This window comes from Cnephaeus nilssonii (genome assembly GCF_951640355.1).
Source record: "Cnephaeus nilssonii genome assembly, chromosome: 21".
Lineage (NCBI taxonomy): Eukaryota > Metazoa > Chordata > Mammalia > Chiroptera > Vespertilionidae > Cnephaeus > Cnephaeus nilssonii.
Window position 1 is genome coordinate 6,115,238 of NC_137092.1, and position 18,052 is coordinate 6,133,289.

The 18,052-nt window shown below is 50.9% G+C and overlaps 1 protein-coding gene across 4 annotated transcripts in view; it reads left to right on the plus strand.

The window, feature by feature from the left end:
* Positions 1-4,580: 4,580 nt before the first annotated feature.
* Positions 4,581-18,052, plus strand: part of AHCYL1 (adenosylhomocysteinase like 1) — a gene marked incomplete at its 3' end in the record, with an annotated part of 31,774 nt that continues 18,302 nt past the window's right edge. For 2 of the 4 annotated variants that reach the window (XM_079761462.1, XM_079761463.1), the window contains exon 1: positions 4,584-4,986. In XM_079761462.1, coding sequence (XP_079617588.1) covers positions 4,867-4,986 — 120 coding nt within the window. In that variant the 5' untranslated portion in view covers positions 4,584-4,866. Of the gene's footprint in view, positions 4,987-14,876; positions 15,157-18,052 lie in introns of those variants that run through there. The other 2 variants (XM_079761461.1, XM_079761464.1) reach the window with 2 other exon arrangements.

The following is an 18,052-nucleotide window of genomic DNA, read 5'->3' on the forward strand; positions in this document are numbered from 1 at the left end:
GCTCGCCAGGTCCATCCATGCTGCTGCAAATGGTAAGAATTCCTTCTTTTTTTACAGCAGCGTAGTATTCCATGGTGTAGATGTACCACAGTTTTCTAACCCACTCTTCTGCCGATGGGCATTTAGGCTGTTTCCAAACCTTAGCTGTGGTGAATGGTGCTGCTATGGACATAGGGGTGCGTGGGCTTTCTTCTCCTATAAAGATTATGCTCAAAACAACAAGAAGCAGCAAATAAATCAATGCGACCATAATAAGCGGAGGAGAAGGAGTCTGCCTCGGTCCCCAGAGGACCACCCATCTTCTGAAAAGGGCTGGAGTGGCAGGCGCAGACGGGAGGGGTGGCAGCCTGGAAGTGGGGAGTCGGGGAGCTGTGGAAGGAGGAGGCGGGCACACCCAGGGGGAGCAGCGCCCAGAGCCGCAGAGGTGCAGCTGGGAGCATCGCCCCTGGGAGCCCGAGGGCCCGTGGGCCAGAAGAGCGATGTGGAGGGCGCCGCCCGGAGCTGTGCATCGTGGCAGTTCTGGGACACCTTGCATCTCAGAGGACCGAGGCGGGACCTGGCCTCCAGGGGGGGCGGCCTGCGGAGAGAGCGCAGCCTTGCTCTGGGGGTGCCAGCCTGCAGGGAGCAGGCGGGTGTGAAAGGCGCCAACCGAGGCTCCCCTGGGGCCTGGGAACGGTGCCCTTCACAGACAGACCACGCTCCAGGCGTCTCCGCGGACTCCTTATCTCCGCGCCCTCCACCCTGCCCTGCCCCCTCCCATGCTCCCCGTCCTAGTGGCTGGCACCACCACGCACCACGGCTCACCAGGCTGCGGGCCCCGGCCCTGGCCCTGGCTCCGGCTCTCGCTCCGCCCTGCTTCGCGCCCTGAGCCGCACCCGCACGGAGACAGTCACCGTTCCCGGCAGAGGCCAGGCTGTTCTGCCGCCCCGCCTCTTCCCTGCTCTTCCTTCCGCCCAGAGTCCTCCTCTGCCTTGTCCGGATGCTTACCTGTCAAGAGGCAGCTTAAGCAGCGTCGCCCTCTGCGAACCCTTTCTGCTCATCCCTTCCTCCCCGCCCTGCCTGCCCTGCCCTGCCTGCCCTCTGTGCCCAGGCAGACAGACAGCACCTCCTCATTGGTCCCTGCGGCCCCACATCCAGCGCTGCTCCTGCACAGCTTCAGCATTGGATACATATTTCATGAAGCAAAAAAAAAAAAAAAAAATGTGGCCCAGCCGGTGTGGCTCAGTGATTGAGCGTCGACCTATGAACCAGGAGGTCATGGTCCGATTCCTGGTCAGGACGCACATCTGGGTTGCGGGCTCCATCCCCAGTGTGGGGCCTGCAGCAGGCAGCAGGTCAACGACTCTCAACATTGATGTTTCTCTCTCTCTCTCTCTCTCTCTCTCTCCCTCCCTTCCTCTCTGAAATCAATAATAATAATAGTAATAATAATAATAAATAATAATGTGAAGGGCACTTTTGGGGGAGACAAAAGAGTGAATTAGATTAAGGAAACCAAGCCCACATGTGCCACCACATTTCTGGTGACATTTCCCAAGTCACCTGTACCCTCAGCCTTCTCCTTCCTGGAGTAGGGTCCCCTCTGGTCTCGAGGGCCTGCCGAGCGCCCCCCGCCACACACACACACACACACACACACACACACACACACACACGCACGCACCACAGGCGCACCGACCCTCCCGGGCCCCTGGTCTCTGATCCGTGTGCAGCCCCTTCGCCGGCCGCGCGGGGCCCTCCAGGAGTCGCGGCGGTGGCCTGAAATGCTTCTCACGGGGGTTGTCATCCCGCTCTCAGGCTGGCCGAGCCCTTTGATCTCCGGCCCACACGTGGCAGGGGGGCAGCCACCATGTCCTCCGCAGCAGGCTGGTTTCCAGGAATGCCCTTGGCCCTGGCCTGTGCCCCTCCCGCCTTCCAGTGAGAGCACTCCCCATGCCCTAGGTCAGCCCCCCAGCGCCCCCCCCATCCCCCCCACCGCCGCCCCCGCCAGGCACTCAGGAAAGTGGGGTCGAACCTGTTGGTCACCTTCTTGGCTCAGACGGTGAAGGCGCTGCTTCCGATCGGCTGGCTGGCCCTGTCTCCCGTCCTCAGCAGCAGCCTCACTGTGGGCCTGGGGGTGGGGAAACCCGGGACTGGAGTTCAGGGGTAAAAGAGAGGCTGGCTCTCGCTGTCTGAATGCTAACCTCTCTGACAATGGGAATTTAAAATATATATATATGTTTTACTGATTTCAGAGAGAGAGGGAGAGAGAGAAGAGAAACATCAATAGTGAGAGAGAATCATTCATTGATCTGCTGCCTCGTGCAGGCCCCCCCCCCCGGGGTTTGAGCCCGCAACCCAGGCATGTGCCTTGACAGGGAATCAAACCCTGACCTCCTGGTTCACGGGTCGATGCTCAACCATTGAGCCGCGCTGCCCAGGCAACAATGGGAATTTAAAAAATCAAACCCAAAGGGCAGGCTCACCGGCGCTTCTATTTATTTTTCGAAATAAGCTAACTTAAGCCACGTGCTTTCCTCTTCAAAGGATGTGGAGTTTTGCCTCTATTCCAACTGGCTCTGCCCCTGCTCTCTGGCCTCTGACGGCCGTCCGGGCAAACGCACAGAAGGAAAGCTACCTCGGGCCGCACGCCAGTGTGCCGGGTGGGCAGGCGTGGCCCGGCGGGAGGTGAGGGAGAGGTGCACAGATCTGGCATGCTGGTCCCCCCCTCTCTGTCCCTTCTGCTACGGAACAGCCCTGAGAGGGAAGTCGAGGGGCTTGAAAGAGCGGGCAGATGAGAGAACCCTAGCAGCTCACGACCAGGGTACACAGAAGCGCGCGCCCTCCCAGGCACTTCCACGGGCCGGGCCGGGCAGCTTCAAACAGAGGCCTCCTGGGGCTGGGTGGTGGGAACACAGGCTTCTCTGACTAAGACTTCTGGGGCCCAGAGGCAAGTATTTTACACTCTTCCCAACCGTGGACATCAACCAGCGGGGAAAGGGTCGCTTCAAACCACAGCCTCTTTCTTGAATGAGAGACCTCGTGAGATTCTGGATATAAGGAGGTGGACTTGGGGGGCAGTGTGTGTGTGTGTGTGTGTGTGTGTGTGTGTGTGTGTGTCGGGGGGGGGCAATTTAGGAAAAAACAATGGAAAGACGTGAACTCTCAGCACAGTGGAGAGGAATCTGGCTTCCCGGAGTCGATCAAAGAAGTGGGGTGAGGTGGAGGGTCGGAAGGGTGTACCAGGGGGAAGCTAGGTGGGACGCAGCAGGCCAGGGAGCTTCGTGGCATGGTGAGCCCAGTGAGAAATCCCAGGTGACCGGAGAGCCAAAATAACTTTTCCGAACATTTCAGAAATGTGACTTTAAATTGTTTGCTGTGTGATGTAATCTCTCCCCTGTGGCCAACAAATTTTCATTAAAAGTTCTGCTCCATGTTACAGCACTATTTTTGTGGTTGTTTTGGATTCGGGGTGGGAGCTGGAAGGAACAGGGGCTGCGTTCCCCATGCGAATTGATGGCAGGAACTAAAGAAACAGCCACAAGACCAGAATACTGAGCAAAGCTTCGACGAGGCAGGAAACTAGAGCCAGAGGTAACCACGAACTCCAAGTCCCCCCAGGAACTCACAGAAATCCTGGGAGGCCATTGGACCTCCCCAGGACGTGGGAGTTCGAGCCAATGTCATCTGAATCTCAAAGGACACGCTACCTCAGCTGACATTAGGCTGCAAATAGGCTTTGCCTCTCCAGCTGGACTAAGCCTTGCAAAACATAGACTGTATCACTAGGGCCTTTGCTATCCAGGGCTAGAGTGGGGACAGCACATAGTAGGGCCCAGTAAAGGCATGTGAATGGTCCATGGACGCCCTGGGTGCCTCACTGAGAACTGGCAGAGTTTAATATTTGGGGTTCGGGGGGGAATGGCACTGAAGCAGGAAAGCCATTCAGTCTGGAAACTTCTCCCCCTACCTCCATCATCTGACCCGTGAGCCAGCCCTATCCCCAATGGCTAGATAACATCAGCTCTGTGGCCTGGAGGTCTGTAAACAGGCAAGGCCCAGGGGAGACGGCGGTGGAGGAGGTCACAAAGGTTGTGCAGAAACCACACTGCTCTGTGTCTGCCCACCCTTATAGATCCAGGGCGGTCAACACTGCCCCTGGGTTCGGGGCTTCAGGTCCAAAGGTCCTGGGGCGGGGGCATTGGATGAGTGAGCTGTTTCGGGCCGCAGATGTTTCCTAGGACCAGCTGCAGGATGTGTCGCGTGGGGCTCGGGTCTTTGCTCCCAAGCATCCCCCTTACGCTGTTCTGAGGCCTTGCCTGGAACCCCACATCCCAAAGACACCCCCCCCCCCCCCACCACCACCACCACCACAGTTTTTCGGCTTCCCTGCAGGAACCACGCGCTGCTCGCAGGGCTGATGGCGCCACCTGGCGGCGCAGAGGGTCCGATTCACCCTGCGAGCTGGGAAGCCGAGGGGGCGTCTTCGGCGGCCCGGCCCAGCGTGGTGACGTCACGGCAGCGCGCCCTTTTCGCCCCGCCCCTTTCCCCGCCCCGGAGCTGCCAGTACCCGACGTGGCGTCACCGCCCTCTACCCTTACTTTGCGTGCGTGTGTGCGTGCGGCGGAGGTGGCGGCGCGGGCCAGTCGGAGCTCCGCGCTGCTGCTCCTGGGGCTCCTGTCGCTGCCGTCGCGGTCCCGCTGCCTCGGACGGCCCCGCGGACTCGGCGTCCGCCCCAGCTCCTCGGCCCCGGCCGCCGCTCTGCGCGGGCCCGGCGGGAGGGTGGGCGAGCGCGTGTCGGAGGGCGCCGCGCGGGCGGTCGGGCGAGCGCTCGGGAGCGGGCGAGGCGGGGGCGGCGGGGCGGCAGCGGGCCCGGCCGGCCGGGGAATGTCGATGCCTGACGCGATGCCGCTGCCCGGGGTCGGGGAGGAGCGGAAGCAGGCCAAGGAGATCGAGGACGCCGAGAAGTACTCCTTCATGGCCACCGTCACCAAGGCGCCCAAGAAGGTGCGGGGGCTCGGGTGGCGGCGGGGCCCGGACCCGGGCCTCGCGGGAGGGGCGCGAGCAGGGCCCCGCGGCGCTCCAGCCGGTCCGCGACTCCGGGGCCGAGGTTGGAGGGGATCGCGACGGCCGGGAGGGTGGCGGGGCGGCGGGGGGAACCGCCCCAGGCCCGTCCCGAGCTGGCCAGGCCGCCCCTGACCTCCCTTTCCTTTGTCCCTGGGCCCTGGTCCTCCGGGATCTCTCTGAAATGCGTCCCCGGATGAAGGGCCTCGGAGACGGGAGTGCGGGGGAGGTGAGCCCCCTGGCTGAGCCCTGGGGCCGGCCCCGGGGGGTGGGAGTGCACAGGAAGCCTCCCCGCAGGTGAGGGGGGAGCCAGGTAGCGCCGCGCCGGGGGCACAGCTGCGTGCTCGCTGGGAGGCCCGAGCCCCACGCGCGCGGGGCCAGCAGCTCTGTTATGCAGGTGAAAGCAACGAGGGCAGCGTGAGGTTGAAGAGAAAACTATGATTTTCACCTCCTTCGCTGGTCCACTTCCACGCACGTGAGAACTGAGCACTGGGAGGTTGGTGACAGCAGACACCGTCTTGGGTTACACGTTGATCGTCGAGTCAGGCGAACAGACGAGCCCTTAGGCTTCCCTGGAGCAGGGGGCCGGGGTGGGTGGGCCGGGTGGGTGGGAAGACAGGATTGCTCATGCTGGACGGCTCAGAGCAAGTTTCCTCTGTTGTGCTGCGGGCTGAGCCCAGAGGATGCCCTTCTCACCCTCCTGCCCGGGAAGGTTAACCCGCAGCCTTAGGGGCTCTCCGTCTAACCAGCTCTGGGAGCGGTGGGACCGGGATCGCTCGCGCGCTTCCTGAGCATTTGCTGCCAACCACATCCTGACTTTCCACATACCTGGCGCCCGGTTAGCAGGAGACCGGAGAACCTCTGCAGGCCCCGGGGGAAGCCGGGTAAACATTTCGCACCGGTGTCAACACAGAGTGGCCGAGGCCTGCAGTGTCCCTGGGCGCAGCGCTTGTGTAAGCCGACCGGCCGGGCTTGCAGGCCGGGCTCGCAGGAGCGGTTACAGCGCTTGAGGCTCCTCCACCTGAACTGGTTCTGCTGTCATTCCTCTTTTTTTCATCTTTTTTTTTTTAAGGAATTAATGTAACACTCCAGAAATCAAATGCAGGGTTGAAAAGACAGTTCATTGTGTGCTTCAGCTCCATTTCCCCCACGAACTTAAGGTCTTACTGTAGAATGCCTTTTAGAAGGTTGGGGAAGACCCCTTGATTCTAAGGGGCCTAATGAGCCTTCCTTTCAGTGCTCTGGGTTCAGCGGACTGCTTGGCTGGGGCTGTAACCCTTCGTAATCGGCAGTGTTTAGAGGCAGCCACAGCCGAGCTGAGCAGAATGCTTAAGGATAGTGCCTTCGACGAGTGAGGGGGAAGGCTGGGAAGCCCTGGTACCCTAACTCCCCCAGCGCTTCCTCTCCCGGCCAGCCTGCCTTTTGTCTCCGCTTTAGGCGCCTCTATTCGTACTTGCCTTTATATCACCAAGCCTTTATTCTCGCCCGTGCCACTATTAATAAGACAAAGTTTGTATCCTAGATCGTAAACAGCATAAAGGCAGGGACTCTTGTGCGCCATTGAACGCACTGTGCGTGGCTCTGTCCCTAGCGCACAGTAGGTACTCAATAGTAATTGCCCACCTGGCTAACTGGTACTCCAGATGTCTGCACGGCTGCGTACCAGGAATAGGGGCCCCTTCTCCCCTTTTCTTCCCTGGAGGAATATTGCTAATGTGTATTCTTGTCAGGCCAAGTGCTAATGACTTGAAAGACTCATTCCATTAGCTGACAGAAGCCGCCTGGGCCAGGAACGTGGGAAGACCCCGTGTGAATTTCCATTTGCTGGTAAATGTATCCCCGTGTTTCTTATTAATCTTGCTCTCTCTGAGCTTTATTGTGTAGCACTTACACAGCACGATATTAAAGTGCTTTATGATAACTAATTACCCTCCCGCTAGTGACTATAAAAGGCATTTATTTCGTTCATGAGGACTAGTCAAGGTCACGTAGCAAGTCCCAGGTGATCGTTTTTTCAGAAGGGCAGCTGGGTTGGACAGTGACGTAACGCACTTTTGTGCCTCTGCCATGTGTGGATTCTGTGGGAAAGTATGAGGAAAGTAAGAGGAAAGTGTAGCTTGGCGGAACCGAATGGTGTGAGAAAAAGGCCTCTTCAAAGGTGCTGTCCTTCACCTGTGAGGATTCCGATGTGGCTCTGGACCAAGTAATTTTGGATCATTCCAAGCCCCGAAGCCCCTTGGGAAATGAGGACATTTTTGGTGCCAGTCAGAGGCTGTAGGTCACTTCAGGGTGACCTTGCTGGTCCTCAGCTCAATGTAACTGGTGAAGTTTTATTCACTTTATTTGAGGTAAAGTGGATGTCCATCAATTGAAAACATAGGTATTGAGATTCTTCTACTACAATCATTCAGTTTTAGATGCCTTGGGGCTCCCACAGTGCTGTGTAGATAATAGGACTTGTTGGTTTGATTGTTGACCTGGGTGTCTACCACCTTAAGCAAGTGAGCTTCTGTGCCTCAGTTTCCTTATCGGCCAAGTAAGTGCTTTTTGTTTGCAGCAGGGGGAAATAGGCACAGGTTGGAACCAAGCAAAAGTGGTTTTTTGTTGGTTTTTTTAAAGAAGTCTATTAGGGGGCAGGAGTGGGGTGGAGGGGGCCAGTGGGGGACAAAGGGGAACATTCGTAATACTTGCAACAATAAAGGCTTTTAAGAAGTCTGTTAGTATGTTACACCCCCTCTTTTTAGTGAGCATTTGAGCTTCTTATAGTACAGGACTCATACAATATAGAGAGGAAGTCAAAACTATAGAAATTAGCAAAAATATTGTTAACCCTGAGGGCTAAGATGGTTGGTGAGGCTGATCATCACATGTAGCTCAGAGCTTCCTAGGAGCCCGGGGATAAAAGGAATCCCAGAGGTACAGTCTTCCTAGCAGACATAGGAACGAATACATAGCAATTCCTGAGGAAGACGACTTGTGCTGACACTCAGTTCCAGCGGAGGTTTTTGTAGGACATGAATAGCTATAGTATGATTCGGTAGTAAGGCTTGTTCACGATGGTCACTGGTGATTTCAGATGGTATAACCAGGGAATTTGGGGTGAGAAAGGAGTCCTTGAGTTGTACTGAATAGTGTGAGAAAAAGGCTTCTTTCAAAGGGTGCTGTCCTTAACCCGTGAGGATTCCGATGTGGCTCTAGACCAAGTAATTTTGGATCATTCCAAGCCCTGAGGCCCCTCAGGAAATGAGGATATTTCTGGTGCCAGTCAGAGTCTGTAGGTCACTTCAGGGTGACCTTGATGGTCCTCAGATCAAATTCTAGTGTAACCGGTGACGTTTTAAACACTTTGTTTGGGAAAGAGTGGATGTCCATCAAAAAGCATAGGTATTGAGATTCTTCAACAATAATCACAACTGTCACCACTAAAGAGGATCCTTGTTGAACATTGGCAGTTATCAGTCACCGAACAAGTCCGCTGGTTGCCATCACCACTGGGTGTTGATCCTTCTGTTCCTGCCACGTTGTGTGGCAGAGGTAATAGCCGTTCTTGGGCTTTTAGAAATGGACATGGTATCAATCGATTTCCCCCCAGAGGGTGAGCCCAGGTCTCCAGCTTGTTGATGAAACTAAAATAGATGTGTTTCTCTGGAAGGCCTCGCAGGACGCTCGCTCTCCTCTGCACCTCTGAACATGTGGAGGGACTCCGGGGGGACCCATGAGGCACTGCCCTGGGAGTTCTGCAGTCAGACCTGACCAAACAGTGCAAGAGGGGCAAGAAGAGAAAGAACACAAAAGAAGTTACTTTTGCTTGTAGGATACTCCCTTTTTTAAAAAAGCATATATATCAAAGGAGTCAGCTAAACCTAGGACACATACCAGGTAGAACCCCAGTGAGTACTAGTTAGCTGTTAACCTATTTGGTGGAATCTTAGTGCAGTTTTACAGCATTTACACCGGTTCTTAGAGTCACTGAGAAGAGATTTAATAGGTTGACCTCTATCTTCTCCAGACACCATTAGTGTCTCTTGATTCTCTGTCATGGCGGTCTCTGACCAGGCATCAGAGGTGTAAGAAGATCCTATCTTGTTTAGATTTCTCCACAGATAGGGATCACCTCTCTTTTTCTTACTTGATTCTGTTTAGTTAGTGCAACACTAGTTTCCGTTATCACTTTGTTCTGAGTTCATTAAACTTTTAGCTTGTGGCAAGATTACAAATGTGGGCCATTTGTTTTATCAGGAGGATACAGATTAGATCCAGTGTGTGTTATCCAATGTGATATTCTTCTGACGGTGTTTACGAAGTTTTTAATGTATTTTGATACATGCAGTGTAAATCTTTAGTTGCCTGTGACACCGAGTAAGTTTACTTTGTTACCTCATGTAGTTATGATCTGTAAACAAGTGTTTTAGTGCTTTCTTGAACCTGACATATAAAGGAACTGGCCAGTAAAGGAGAGTCATTTATACCAATCTGTTTCTCAAATTTGGGGATCTGAATATTAGAATTTTATTAAGAAGGGCCACCCTTACTTTTCTGGGTTAATATTCAGAACATGGCCTAGTGAGGCGGGTCAGAAGCAGCACCTCATGTATGAAGAACGACATATTTGCACTGACCAGAGTTTTTTCCCAACCTGAAATCTGAGAACCCAAACCTAAGGACAAATTCTTACCACAAGACTTTTATCAACACTATCAGTGCCTTGCATATGGTAGCAGTTAAAATTTCACATAGAATTGTGGTCACTTTTTCTCTTCTGATTCCATATTTCCCTTTGACTCATTCAGGAAGTTTGCTTGCTCTCCCACTGTTGCTTGCCTGTTACATGAAATGTGTTGAACTTTCCATTTTTGTTCCTAAAACTGAGTAGTAGTTCAGGACACAGTGTAAGGCAAGCACTTGACTTTTAGAGTCAGGTTTACCTTCAGTCACTGCCATCTAATAGACTTGGAACTTTGGACCAGTGACTTAAGCTGCTTGTCTGAGCCTCATTTTCTTTCTTTCTGTCATTTTTTTCTTTTCTTTTTTTCTTTCTTTATCTGTAAATGACTTTATTTCACTCTCATTCTTGAGAGATAGTTTTGTTAGGTACACAATTTTAGGTTGACATTTATTTTTCTCAACACCTTGAAGGTATGATTCCATTACCTCCTGGCCTAAATGATCACTAAATAAAAGTCAGTTGTCCTTCTAATTATTTATTTGCAGGGGATCTGTCTCCTACCCCCCCCCCCCCTTTTAAAAGCTACTTTTAAGGTGTTTTTTACAACTGCATATGACTGTGGTCAAGGGCATGGACTTTGAGCCTCCATTTTTCTCTCTGTAAAATGGGGAATAGTGATAGCACTACAGGATTGTCAAGGGGAATAGCATTTAGTAAATCTCAGTGTATTTACTCTCTTATAACTAGGGTGACCATATATCCTGGTTTGCCTGGTACAGTTCTGGTTTATGCCTCTTATCCCAGCATGTTCTTCAATGAGTACCTTCTTCCACCTAGTTTATTTGAAATATTCATATATATATATAATATTCTTAAAAAGCTAAAACAAAGCTGTTTCTATTGGGACATCTTTTAACAGGAAGAAAATTTTTCCTGACAAAAATGTTATTTTATGTAGAGCTGACACCTATTGAGCACTAGAGTAGTTGTTGATTTCCAGGAGGCGGAGAGACGATGGGAGACCTCAGAGCTTGTGATGGAAGTGGGATCTGCGCTACCCAACCACCACATAGAATGTGGGTGTCTGTCAGGCATTGAGCTAGCTGAGTCCAGGAATCTATTTCTTCAATCTGCGATAGTTTGGGAATCCTCCCAAACTAGAATCCCAGAATTATGTGAAACCATTGCAAATACTCCTCTGAGCTATGACTTTATCTTCTTATGTAATCACCTCAGATCTCATCTCCCTGCCTGCACGGTCCTCCTCCAGGCGCTGTTTCTCTGCTCCAGACAGCCTGCTCCTAATTGTGTGTAACAGTTTCTCCTGCAGAAATGCGTGGCCTTTGCTCCACAGCAATTACAGAACCAGGGTGGAACACGCTGGCCTTGGTTGACACTCAGACTGGTTTCATTTTTGTTCTTATCTCTGTTCATTTTTTCTAGAGGATTCAGCCCAGGGTCTAAATCTCAGAATGTATATAATGATTGGTACTTTTAACAGTATACAATGGGCCTTAATCATTTACTGCTCAAACAGGACACAAAGTGAAAAAGCTTAATGAACTGGTAAAAGGTAGTATTGGGAGTGCTGGGGTAGAGTGGAAAGAACATTGACAGAACCACACATCTAGGACTGTCCAAGCATGTTCCTGCTTTCTTTTTTTTTAATTAAAGTATAGGTGACATACAATGTTATATTAGTTTCAGGTGTACAACGTAGTGATTCGACATTTATATACCTTACAAAATGATCCTAAGTCTAGTAACCATCTGTCACTGTACAAAGTTATATTATTGACTTTTCTCTGTGCTGTACATGACATCCTTGTGACTTATTTATTTCCTAACTGTACCTCTCAATCCCCTTCACCTTTCTTGTCCAGCCCCCACCCCCTACTCTCACCTCACACACACACACACCCCACAACCATTAGTTCGTTCTCTGTATCTATGAATGTTTCTGTTTTTTATTCCATACATAAGGGATATCACACGCTCTTTGTCTTTCTTGTCATGAAAGCCCCAGTGCCTTAGCTACTGTGTCTCCGTGTTCAACCTGTAGGGCTGAATGGGCTTAACATGTTCTCCTTGACCAGTTCACTTCTTTTAAAATGGGCACCCGGTACTCAGCTGTGTGCTAGACTGAGGCTTAAACAGGAGGGCCTGGGACTGCTCACGTCCATGCTGCTCATCATCATATACGTACTGTCGCAGGTTTAGTTCTTGACAATCTGAAGAACTGCCCAGCCAGAGCAAGCCCTGTCGATACAGTTCCCTTCTCCTGACCCTGCGTGTTGCAGTGGCGTCAGTGGATCCCACGGAGCTGTGTGCTCGGGGCCAAGCTGTGTGCTCCGCGTGGTGCGTGGTGCGCAGCTCTGAGCTGGACGGTGAATTGGTGAGTGGCAGGACGAAGGGGTTACGGCCTGGAGGGTATGAGTGTAACCATGTTTCATATCACTGTGCTTTGAGTACTGTCAGGATTTGGAGAATGTTTAATAAATGTCTCCCATGCTCCTCGTCTTTAATTGGTTGTATTAAGGTGAACCTCTGGGACACAAGTTTCCGTGGACTTGATGGGAAGGACTTTATCCTTTTCCCACAGCACTGGCTTGACCTCAAGTCAAAGCTTTTGGGCTGTGACCTGTTCCCATTCATGATCTTAGGATCCTGAACCCAAAAAGGGAGCCTTCAGGGAAGTTGGAGGACAGAGATTCTGCGCTGCCCTCTTGGACCACACCTCGCACATACGTGTAGTGTGCAGTGCCTGCGCACATGCTGACAGTGCTTGTTTATTGAGCAGAATACTGTGACATGATTTCCCCAGGAGAAGGTGTTGGACTTACTTGGTGGCTTCGGCTTACTTCCCCCTTCAGTTGGCTGGGTTGTTTTTCTTATTTAGACCTCCCAAATAGACGATGATGGAGAACCAGGAGCTGCAGATGAGAAATTGATGGGAATTTTAAACATCTTAGTGGATCCCTAGATCTTGCCACAACTACCTTAACATGTAAGGTAGGAAGGAAGCTTGAGAATACGTGGCCCCAGCTTCTTAGCTCAGTAGCTTGAGAACCACAGGGCAGCAGGCCAGAAGCTTAGGGGTATCCTTAAACACAATAGAAAAAGTAACTTGACATTTTCATCAAATTTAAATCCTTAGCATTAGGGACTCTGCCCAGAGTTGAAACTGGAAGTCTGATTTTCAGATGCTCTTGATTAAAGAAAAGAGGCTTACCCTTAGGGTGTTTGGGATTTGGGGACCAGTGGTGAGTTGAACAGTTCCACTTTGGAATGTGCGTTGAGTCCTGGAAGTAATAAACCACAGCTCTGCCCGGCCGTGGTGAGCAAACTTCTGATCCTTCTCATTCTGCAACCCCGGCTGCCCTTCTGAACCAGAGGCCGAGCTGAATGTTCAAAAGCTGTATATGCCCTTGTCTTTGAAATATACCTTCTTCAGACCTGCCGCCGTCTGGGAACGGGGCCAGTGCTTGTCCTAACCAGGAACTCAGACTCTAGTTGGCACCGAGGATCTTGTGTGTGACGTTTCCCTCGAGTATGTGACCTCGGCAGGATTTGGGGGAAAGGGAGACCTTCGGAGTTTTGCAGCTTTGGAAATAGAAACAGGTGCTTCGTGGAGAGGGCAGGCGCGTTCATTTGTTCTGGTAACTAATTCCATTTCCTGTGGTGGCCAGGTGGTCTCCACCTTCCAGATCAGTGCTTGAGTTTCTCGTGCCCAGACTTCTTAGGAAGCAAGACACGAAGGTTCCCAATGTTCCGTTCTTATGGCGAGCGGCCCAGCTGGCTTGTCGAGCTGGATTAGATGAATTGTGAATGTCAATTACACTGATCAATACAGTGGCCTTGGTAACAGACTTGTAGCTGCTCTAGAATCTGTTTACTTCACATTTGTAACAGAAAAGAGACCAGGCTGGCTGGGAACATGATGTTCTGAGAGTAATAAACTGTATTGTGAACCCAAGGAAAACGCGTGCTGGGGGCACGGACCCCGTTGCACCCCTTCCCCAGGATTTTCCAGAGGGACGCCTCACTCTGGGGGTGCTTCCGTTCTTACTTGCCAGATGAGGATGAACTGAGGACGGCAAAGGCTTGGCTTTTAGGGAGATGGGTTTCCGAACCATAAAGGTTAGAAGGGGAGCATCCGTGTTGGGAGGCACCTCAGTTCTCTGCCTGGTTTGTACTTGGGAGTAGCGAGTTGATGAAACTCATCTCACCCCTTGCATTCAGGGGAAGGAACCCCTCCTATCTGGGGAGTAGAGGTTCAGATTCTGCACATTCCTTTCTGACTCCACAGGGAGGGGGTGAGCTGCGTGTGGGCATGTGTGGAATGAGAGCACCTTGCCAATTGTTACTGAGTTTGGACGAGGCCATTGTGAAAACAGTCCCTCCCTCACACCAGCTCTGTCCTGCTTGAACCTGCGGGTCCCTCCGATAGATGGTTCGTACCTGACAGGCGGAGGTGTTGCTAACGGCAGATTCTCTCCTTCCTTTGGCTTATTTTATCTCTGAACGAGATGTAGCTGCCCCTTTGTTCCCTGCATCCCTTGAGTGGCTTTCTCAAGAGCCTGGTAAACTGGGGTGCCGGAGTTCGCTTTTTCAGATCCTGCTGGGGTTGTCCCAGATCAGTGCTTCTTGAGGAGTGGGAAGGAGTGGAAGCTATCAGTCATCTAGGGAACTTTTTCAAAATATGTGTGACCAGGGCCCTAACCCAGACCTACTTATCAGGATGGGGAGGGGTTGAGGGTGAGGGGCAGGTAGAGGATGTGATGGTACGTGCATTTTAAACAACTCAAACTTGACGAGCCCAGATTTAGAACCCCTCTTTTAGATTGTGTAGCAAGGCTGGCCAGAATTGTTAGGAAATCTGACATTGGCAAGGCGAGGCAGCTACCACCTATCTTGGATGACTTTGGCCTTGAGGAAAAATCTTGTCCCATGTGAGAGGTCCTGAAAATAACCTATACTTAATCGTTCTTCTTTTCCAAGGTGTTCAGAGTGAGCTCTGACCAGAAGTCACGCTGCCCCGTGTCCCAGCCTGTGATGGGCACTTAGAGTACATCAGTGAGCAGGACAGTGATTCATATCCTGTGCGGCTCACATTCCTCTGAGGTTATTGTTTGGCTCCCGTAAGTCAGTGTAGCGGTTGTTCATCATTTGGGGTTTGGAGCTCTATCAGAGCTGTTTGTTTTCCAGAAATACGGACGTATATATGACAGTCTGCATATAAAGGGGAGTTGGCGGCCTGAAGCCCATCCAGGGACCCCAGCTGACACCTAGAATGCTTGCCTGGGATTGAGAATGTGGTGATTGGCTTAAAGCCAGGCCAGGGGTTGGGAGCTTAGGACTGTTAGCGCCTGGCCAGACCGGCTTGTCGTTTCTTCACCTTACAGCCCAGGGCATTTGCAAAGATCCTGGTGGCGTCTCTAGAAGAAGTAAGTAGAAGAATGGCTTGGCCTCCACTAAACCAGTGGCATTCCTTGAGTCTGTGTTCTCTCTGAAATCCTAAGAATGATCTGACTCCCTGTCCCCGTTCCCTACTTCTAGTTTCTGGTTGGCTGAGCTTTTTGGACTCAGTGGATTAAAAATCAGGTCAGACTATGAGGATCTCCTTAACATGATAATTTATATTATGAATTCCTGGACTGATAGGTATAGTAAAATTATAAAGCTCAGCAGAGGGCATTTTAATGAAAAACAGAAAGTCACAGAAGGAATTGATTGAGGTGCTGAGGAAACAGTCAAAGAGTAAAGATTATAGAAGGATGATGGGAAAAAAGGGCAGAGCTCAGAAAGCCAGTTGACTGAGCGGGTGAGACAGGTAGCCAGGAGGCAGGTTCCTTCTTAAGCCAAAGTGAGTGGATTTGAGACCCAGACCAAAAAAAAAAAATTCTTTTTAGTCCTGTCACTGTTGCTTTATTATCAAATAAGGATAAAAAGGGGAGGGCTTTCTAGATACCAATTTTAATGTCTCTCTTCGAGGAAAGATTGGTGTTTGACCTGAATGAATGACCAAACCCTGCCGCAGGGTTCAGACAGTGTGTGACATGTACTACAGAAGCATGAATGAAATTCGGTTTGGGGCACTGTGAGAGAGAATTCTGTGGAACAAACCCGGCCAGGTTTAGAGGTTGGAGCACAGCAGGCATGCCGGGTCCTGTGGTAGTTCTTCCTTCACCTCCCAGGAATCGGACCGTCCGTGTAAGGAGGTGGTCTTTGAGCTTTCCACACCCCAGGGAGGGATTGCTGAGTCAGCGCAGTATTCAAGGTCTTTCCCAGAGCAGTTTCCCAGAAACTGCTCTCCAGCATCAACGTATGGAAAAACTGTTCTGCTAGGAAACTCCCAGCTGCTGTTCTATAAGGGCACCTCATTCTTTGCTCAATGGTGCATTAAAGCCAAGGCTACCTAATCTACGGGGAAATAATCACACCCCGTTATCTTTATTTTTTTGTTTTTAAAGAAGCCCTTTAACCTGATCAAACTTCTGATCAGCTTTAAAGTAAAAGTCCTAATTTACTGGTGGTTTTACTTATTATTTTTATGTCAAGATTTAAGCAAAAAGTGGTTTGAAGATATATAGATCAGTGATGTTCAAGCAGTGTTCTTTATTGGTAAAAATTTGCCAATACAAGTTTTGATTTTGACTTTTGGTTTGCCATACAGCCTAAAGCAAGAGATATTTGTCCTTGGGTGTCTGCCCACTTTACTCATTAGAAAAATGGCTGTTCAGAAAGCTCTAAATGAAGAGAACCCAGACTTACGTATTCTGGTCTGGGGGTGGGGGTGGGGGTAGTGTATTCATTCCGGAGCAAAAGGTAGCTCTTCTTTTTAAATAGCCTCAAAGAAGTGGCAGGCAGCAGTTCCTTTCAGCCAGCTTGCTTCTTCCAGGCTATCTAAGATCCTGATTTACTCCTGAGACTTTTTCCAGAAATTGAACATGTACATCTCAATTTAGAAAGTCAAGAAGGATGGCAAAGATTGCCTCTCTAGAATGAAAAACATGGTTAGTGTCTGACGTGACTAGTTCTCTTTGACAGGTTCCTGTCCATGATGGTGTCTGTAGTCTCTCCTTTGGGGCTTTTTTGTGTTTTGTTTCTGAGAGCTGTGGACGCTGCAGCCAGCTGATCTTCAGAGTAATTTCGCCTTGCTCCTTGGACTTGAAAACATCCAGTGTTGCTACAGAACGGATTCTGAAAGGTCCGTTCCACTCTGAGGGCCTGTTACCACAGAGTTCCTATTTCACATTAAGCCTTTAAAGTCCGATTATTCTATTTAGTGTTGAGTTTTGATGGCTTCTTCCTCCCTGGAGCCTCTACTTTATGGGACTCGGTGGATGCTGACTGAACAGCCGATATGCTTTCATCTCATTAACTTTATTGGGTGTTAGTCTTGGGCTCAGGAAGCTGACCTGCACGGACTCGACGGCCACTCGCTGGGAGCGGCTGTAGCTCCGCCACAGGCTGTTTGCACGGACTTGCATGTCCCCTCTAGTTAGGTACGGCCTTCCCAGGTGCTGCGCTGACTTGCAGGGGGATGCACTCACTCAGGCAGACGTGAAGAGGGTTTGAATCTGTAAGATTAGCTGGCTTTCAGTTTCACTTAAGGTAGACCTCCAGCTCAAGAGAAAAGAATTACTCTTGCCCGCCTCTACTCTTGTTTCTGCGGGTGGGCTAAGGCATTACACATATGGCATGTACTAGTCTGTGGCCACCTTCCCAGATGCCAGGGAGACTCCGCCTTCCTTCTGGAGCTGTCCACTATCGCTTGTTTCGGAACGAACTTCTTTCCTCAGAAAAATGTATTTGAAGAGTACAGACTGACCTGTTTGTAAGCAGTTGACAAGTTTTCATTTTAAAGAATATACCAGCATATCTTGCCAGTTGAACTTCTCTGTGAGAGACCAAGATTGTCAACATGAGAAAAGAGATACAAATAGGAAAAGTTAAAGTTTAAAAAAAATGGTCATGTGAAATTTGAAATGGAAATATCCATACGAGCTCATGAGTAAAACAAGGTGCATTTCTCTCTCCGCGGAAAGAACTGGAAGCACTGACACTTCCGACGGCAATGAGCAACCTCCTACCCAGGTGTCAGCTTCACAATGCCATTCCGCACTGGAGGAGGTCAGGGCTCCGTGAGAAATGGCTGATGCCACGTCTGCAGCAGAGAAAGAACAAGGTGGGCCTGGGGGGTCTTATGTCCAAAAGGAAGGAAGTGCTCAAATGGGGTCATGTCCAAAGGTCAGGAGGATCAGCTGGAAGGAGCCCCACCCCCCCGGGCCCAATTTGGGACAGTTACACTGCTTGTAATTGAGTGTAATCTTGAATAAA